The sequence below is a fragment of the Simochromis diagramma genome, unplaced genomic scaffold (assembly GCF_900408965.1).
Source record: "Simochromis diagramma unplaced genomic scaffold, fSimDia1.1 OVJJ01000321.1, whole genome shotgun sequence".
NCBI classification, from domain to species: Eukaryota; Metazoa; Chordata; class Actinopteri; order Cichliformes; family Cichlidae; genus Simochromis; species Simochromis diagramma.
In genome coordinates this window covers 1,234,497-1,241,195 of record NW_024386772.1, presented here as the reverse complement: position 1 = coordinate 1,241,195, position 6,699 = coordinate 1,234,497, and the positions used below count along the sequence as shown (strand labels likewise).

The 6,699-nt window shown below is 44.3% G+C and overlaps 1 protein-coding gene across 3 annotated transcripts; it reads left to right on the top strand.

Moving 5' to 3' along the window:
* Positions 1 to 345: 345 nt before the first annotated feature.
* Positions 346 to 6,354, top strand: LOC120739911 (gastrula zinc finger protein XlCGF57.1-like). 3 transcript variants are annotated; one of them, XM_040041907.1, is made up of 3 exons: positions 346 to 443; positions 869 to 1,127; positions 3,123 to 6,354. In XM_040041907.1, the coding sequence occupies exons 2-3, from the start codon at positions 932 to 934 to the stop codon at positions 4,625 to 4,627; spliced, it is 1,701 nt and encodes a 566-aa protein (XP_039897841.1). In that variant the 5' UTR covers positions 346 to 443; positions 869 to 931; the 3' UTR covers positions 4,628 to 6,354. The 3 variants fall into 3 exon arrangements, with proteins under 3 accessions (XP_039897841.1, XP_039897832.1, XP_039897824.1); XM_040041898.1 differs by having other exon boundaries at positions 352 to 443; positions 745 to 1,127; XM_040041890.1 differs by lacking the exon at positions 346 to 443 and adding an exon at positions 477 to 641 and having other exon boundaries at positions 745 to 1,127.
* Positions 6,355 to 6,699: the final 345 nt, after the last annotated feature.

The window sequence follows — 6,699 nt, the reverse complement described above, 5'->3', positions numbered from 1 at the left end:
CGTCTCAGTTTACTATATAAAAGTCTGTGGTCTAAAAAGCAAGTACAATCTTCCAAAATCTAGTATTTACTTTTTGGGTTAATTAAAATGTGTTTTTAGCATTAGAGCAGGGGTGGGCAACTCCAGGCCTCGAGGGCCGGTGTTCTGCAGGTTTTAGATCTCACCCTGGGTCAACACACCTGAATCAAATGATTAGTTCATTACCAGGCCTCTGGAGAACTTCAAGACATGTTGAGGAGCTAATTTAGCCATTTAAATCAGCTGTGTTGGATCAAGGACACATCTAAAACCTGCAGGACACCGGCCCTCGAGGCCTGGAGTTCCCCCACTCCTGCATTAGAGAGAGAGTAGAGCCAGCGCCGATTTGATCCCATTCCAGTCCTGTTAGACTAAAAACGAATAAAGAGAAGCACGCAATTGAAAACCCCTCGAATCACCTCCTGGTAAAATGCTGCCACCTGGTTTCACTTGCAGCTAAAACATGTAGAGGGTAATTACAAAAAGTACCTGTAAAGGAGAAAGATTACCTTTTAAAATAGGTTATATAACCTGATTTAAAGGGTAATCTTGGTTCCTACCTGGTGATGTTCATGTTAGGAATGCTTTGGATTTTGTAAAGCTCTGATGTGCGTCAGAAAGAAGTGAGCTCCCTGTTCTGTCATTTTGGTGTTTATCATAAAAACAAACTTAATTTACCTGTGCAAAATCCAACTAAAACCTGCTTTTATGCAATAATCTCAACAGCTATCAACTTGAAGCTCTTATTTTGAAAAGAAGCCCAGCTAACCGGAATTCTTCCTGTCAGACGAACATAGGCGCCATCTTGACAGTAGTCCTTTAGCACATTGTGCTGCTGTTTTCTCTTCAGAAATCAGCGTCTGAAAACAGAAAGCTCTTGTTTCCACGTCTCTGGCTCTTCGGGCTCTCGGTCATGTCCAGCATCCAGCTGCTCAGAGTGCTCGTTAACGAGCGGCTGGCCGCGGCCGCCGACGACATCTTGGAGGCGGTGAAGAAGACCATCGCGGGCTATGAGGAGGAGATCCTGCTGTCCAAACGGGAGATCCGCCGCCAGCGACGGATGCTGCAGAGAGAGTCCAGATCAGAGACGTACGCCGGCAAACACTCAGGTCTGTGAGCTGCCGGCGTGTCTTCAGCCCTTCAGGTTGTCCGCTAACAGGCCGCACTGGAAACAGGCCCATCTGGGGCAGCATGTCTGCCCAGTGGTACCCCATTCAAAAATCTGCAGATTTAACGTTTCCCATTTAAAAGCAAAGGTCCCAAACTCAATAAAAACACATTCCTTAATTTCAAAGTATGCTTTTGAATTCGGCATAAAAGTTATTGACAAAGCTGCCTGACACTCTGAGCAATAGAAACTTTAAATGACTGATTGAAAGGTGACCGTCAGGGCGCCGAACTTTTCGAAATAAACAGTTTCCGCCTCTGAATTCAAAGATGTTCACCTGACAAAGTCTGGAAGCCTATTTCTGACTAGCGTGACTTGCTTTGTTATTCAATTAACTGCTTTAAGTTTAGATTGACAAACTTTCTTTGGCCTCATTTCAACAGTTCAAAAGACAGTGTTTGCTCATTAAATTCTCTCAAACTATATATATATATATATATATTTGTTTGTTACCCAAGCATGACATTTAAGTCTGACAAGTGATTCACCGAGCTGCTCTACAGTCTGAGAAAAATGAACTTTTACGGGCTGGTTTTCATGAAGAGACTGCTGCTGGGACACCAAACTCCACAGACACATTTAGTAAGACAATTTTATTTCTCCACATGCAAATATTACAGTGATCTGCACAAGTCTTGAGCAACGCCAATGCTCTTTGTATTGAAACATTTCCAAGCAGAGTCTGTGTAGGTTCTCAGTCAGGGAGTGAAGGTCTCACAGTGGTTTTACCTGAAACCTCTGCTAAAAATGACCCACGCTTTTGTCCACACCTTGACTCATATGATGAGGCACGTGATTAATAAAGAACACACTTAAGGGACAACTCCCACTAGGCCTTAAATACCTGGGCCTCTCTACCATTTGGTTTTAGAACTGAAGAAACTTCTTGCATGAGCAGTGAAACGTCTTCAACAAACTTAAACAAGTCCAGTCGCTTTCTATCCAAGCTCCTTAGAATGTGCAAGTGGTGTTCAGGAATAGCTCTGCAGGGTTCTTGAAGGACATTCAAAGATCTTCCTTGGATATTTCTGACTTTCGTTCTGTTTTCTGTCGGGATGATCCCATATTGTGTCAGTTATGTTGAGGTCCGGGCTCTGGGGAGGCCGATCCGTGACTGATCATAACTGTAGAGCTTCTCGAGGCAACTGTTGTTGTGATTTGGCGCCATATAAATAAAAGTGAATTAAGCTAAACTTAAAACTACTAAGTGTAACTTAACTTTAAGTTAGGGCTTAAAAGCTGAATATTAATACAAAGAGAGGGAACTTCAACAGTCAGACAATCCCCTGTGAGGTGATCTTGGCAAGGATGGGAAGGAAGAAATCCCTTTTAACAGGAAGCGACCTCCAGCATTACCAGGATAAGGGGGGGAGACAGCATAGAGAGGTGAAACACACTCTATAAGAGAGCTCTAAAACCTAAGCACTCATGTGCCCTGAGGTCTAGTGTATTATTGTGAAGTTTGAAGACGATCCATAGAAAACTGGGTAATATGAAGTTTGGTGCGACTTTGACCAAATATGCAGCAAAACTAAATCAGCTTGAGCCGTTATTGGTATCAACAATCACACAAAGTTAGAAAATGATATGTTGAAACTCTGGATGCTAGATTACTAAGAGACAGACAAAAAGACCTGATTACAGACTCCTCCCCTCCAGGGGGCGGGGACTATGCATAACAAATATTAGGGGAAATCTCTTCATTCTTCCTGTCTGGAAGACAAAATATCAGTTGTCTGATTTTTATTTGTTTTAAATGTCAGTCTTGAACCATTGATGAACACTTTTGTTTATCTGTCAAATTTGCAGATCAGAATAAAATGTAGCCCTCAGTCAGTTATTTGTGGTGGTATCTGGAGTATAGTTTGTATCATGGCTCTTGATGACATCACTGTTTTCTGAAAGTTTTAACTTTTTTTTTTCTCTCTCTCTGCAGACCAGCCGCAGCTCACGCTGACTGTCTGGGACGAGGACTTCCCTGAGGATCAGCAGCAGGCAGAGGAGCAGTGTGAGCTGGAGTGGAGCCCCGGTCAAGACTTGGAGAATGAAGAATCTCTACAGACGGACAAGAACCAGGAGGAGGACGAGGAGCAGCCACAGCACCCGCTTCAGGAGCTGAGGGAGGAGGAAGAGCAGGCGCTGCAAGAGGTTGAAGGGGAGGAAGATAGCGCCTCCATCGGGTTCATCTTCAAGCATCAGCCCAGCTCTCCGAGCACTAAAGGAGGCGGTGGCGATCCTCTACCCAGCACGTCCACAGAACAGGAGCAGGCGCAGGAGGAAGTGACTGTGGAAGACAATGACGAGGCCTCCTCCAGCTCCTCGACTGTCAACAGCGATGACGAGTGGAGGGCCAGCGTGGATTCTCAGAGCGACGACAGCGACAGAAGCCACGAGTGGAAGCCGAAGAAGAAGAAGGGGCCTCGTGTACCGATGGCGCCGACACTGCATCTGGCCAAAAAACTCAAATCCAGAATCTGCTGTAAAGTGTGCGGGAAAGGCTTCCACGCCAACATCTCTTTGGTGAACCACATGGAGATTCACCCCAAGGACGTCTGTGGCGTGTGCGGGGAACGTTTCGACAGCGAGGAGAGCTTTCACAGTCACGTGAAAACTCACGTGAAAGCGGAGATCTGCAGCGTCTGCGGGAAGTGTTTCGGGACCTCGAGCAACCTGGAGACGCACATGAGGATCCACACGGGGGAGAAACCGTTCCTGTGCAGCGAGTGCGGGAAATCCTTCAACTGCCGTCACAACATGGTGCGACACATCAGGATACACACGGGGGAAAAACCGTACACCTGCACCATCTGTGGGAAATGCTTCAATGACTACTCGACTCTTAAGCGCCACCTGCTGGTTCATATCCGCAAGAAAACCCGCAATCCAGAAAACTCATCGGTTAACGATGACGGCGACAAGGGGCTCAAGACATCGCAGTCAAAAAAGTCCCGGGCTATATGCGAAGTATGCGGGAAAATGTTCCACTCGGTGGTTTCTCTGGTGAATCACGCCAAAAGTCACGCCACAGATGTCTGCGGCGTGTGCGGGATGAATTTTGATTCTGAGGAAAACTTGAAAAGTCACCTGAAGACTCACAAAAGCGGGAAGGTCTGCGAAGTGTGCGGTAAGTGTTTCGACGGGCACGGAAACCTGGAGATGCACATGAGGATTCACACCGGGGAGAAACCGTTTCTGTGCAATGAGTGCGGGAAATCCTTCAACTGCAGACACAACATGTTGCGGCACATCAGGACGCACACGGGGGAGAAACCGTTTCTGTGCAACGTCTGCGGCCGAGGCTTCAGCGACCAAACGAGCCTGAAGCAGCACAGCAGCACGCACACGGGAGTCAAACCGTACCGCTGCGAGGTCTGCGGGAAAGGCTTCCACCGAAAGACGTACGTGAGGCTGCACATGAAGAGCCACACGTCTGGGAAGTGACCGCTGTGTAAATAAAGATTTTGAAAATGAAGATGTTTTTGAATTTTATTGTGAAAAACTGACAGAATTTATATCATCTTCATGCATCATTGGTCCTGAATATAATGTTGGAAGGAAAATATCCAAAGGTGGCTTATTGTTCCAAAAATAAGGCGGCGGTGGCTCCAAACGTTTCAGTAATATTGAGCTCGGCGTGACTCACGGTGAAGGTAAAGACTAAAGGACGACCCACATTGCACCAAAGAAAGGCAGAGAACACATTTCTGACTAGTCCGATGTTTCTAAGGGACCATTTGAATTATTAGACTTTTTTAAATCTCCAGCACAGTTTTGTTTTCTTTTCAATCACTTAAAACCCAAAATGTAAAATAATATTAAGTGCCAGAAAATTAAGAGTTTTTGAAAACGGCCAGTCTTTGAACCATTTGACAAATTTCTTTATAAAAATAATTACATTTTATTTCCATATATGACTTTTAATTTGTATCATATTTGTTACATCTGGGGGAAAAAATCACACGGATGATGCAGAAGTCTCAAAAACATCAAATATAATACACTAGGCATTGAGGGGTTAAAGCCATATTTGGTTATAGCAGCCATAATAGATTCATCAGCTTCATATTTCTATTGACTCCACTAGAGTAGCTCCTGGAGTCTAAGAGAGAGAGAGGGGGGGGGGAATGTTTTCTGTATCTCATCCTGCGTTTGCAGCCCTTCAGTCCCCTCAGCTCCTGTCTCCTTAAGTCCCCACTTGATTCTGATTGGCCATCTTCCAGAAGCTTCCCGAGGGGCAACACTCAGTTTTTGTTTTTTGTTGGTGCGTTCTTCTTAGGAGCGTCAGATTTAATGGAAGCTTGTTTACGACACTGAAAAAACAAATTTACCACCCAAAATTCTGCATGACGCACCTGAAACTTCCCAGAAAGCTGATTTTCTTCTGGACGAAGTGTTTTCATCGTGAGAACCGAGCTCACAGCTCACTGTCAGCTGAGACTGAAGAAGTCACTTGGATGAAATGCTTCTTCCCAATGCTTCTTTACCTGGATGATTTAGCGTGCATCAAAACGCGTCTCACACGTCTGAGAAAATAACTTGAAATTTTGAATTAGGTGTAAATGTCAAAGAAGTTAATGTTTTCGTTTGTTTGTTTTTCAGGGAGGAAACAAAGTTTAAAAATCAAATCCAGCTTTTTAGTTTACACACCAAAGCAGAAATTCTGGTAGTTACGTTGAAGAGCCCCCATAACATGTTTAACGCTTTGTTTCATTAAATGCTTTTCTGTCATTATTCCAACTTCACCCACATATAGGTCGAGCATCAAACACTAACATCCTGCTGTAACGCTATCGCAGAATATAACAAAAGTTTGCTCTCAGACGTTTTATCCTATTACACGGGCGGCCTCGTGGTCTAACTTTGTACTTCAAGCCCCAAACAAACGACAACAATGTAACGTTTTATTGTTTAGTACACATGCAGGTGGTTACATGATGTAAATCTGTGTGCTTCACATCGTGCCTCTGACGGACTGATAATGTGCAGCAGTTTGGAGTCACGACTTCAGATACTCAGTTAATGTCGAGCTGCTAACTCGAGTTGGTCAAAGCTGTTTGCTGAGAGATGCCTTCTGTATTTTGATGGAGACTAATTTTTAGATTTTGTTGGGGTTTTTTTTTTTTTAATCTTTTGCTCAAATTTTCTTAATAAACTCTGAGTCAACTTTGGTTGTTTCCTTGCTTATTTCTCCACAGTGCACAGATGACCAAAGAACTACAGCGAGTTTAAGAAAATGTGATTAAAACCAGTATTTTTCTTTCTTTTTTTTAAATTGGGCTTTATAGAATTACGCTGGCATGTGGTTCGCACTTTTGCCTCATAGCAAGAAGACCCTGGGTGGAGCAGGAGGTGGGGTGCATCTTGACCCTGGACTGGATAAGTGGAAGAGGATGGATGGAGAATTACAGGGGTCTTCTTTGTTCTGCTCAGCTTGGCTGGTTAGCTTTTAGCAAAAGGGATACATTTCAAAGAACGACAAAGACATCTTCACAAGATACTGTGATCTTATGTTG

Coding starts and splice junctions, on each gene's coding strand:
- LOC120739911 (XM_040041907.1), top strand. CDS start 932: ATGTCCAGCATCCAGCTGCTCAGAGTGCTCGTTAACGAGCGGCTGGCC. Junction 1,128..3,122: donor GTACGCCGGCAAACACTCAG/GTCTGTGAGCTG, acceptor CTCTCTCTGCAG/ACCAGCCGCAGCTCACGCTG.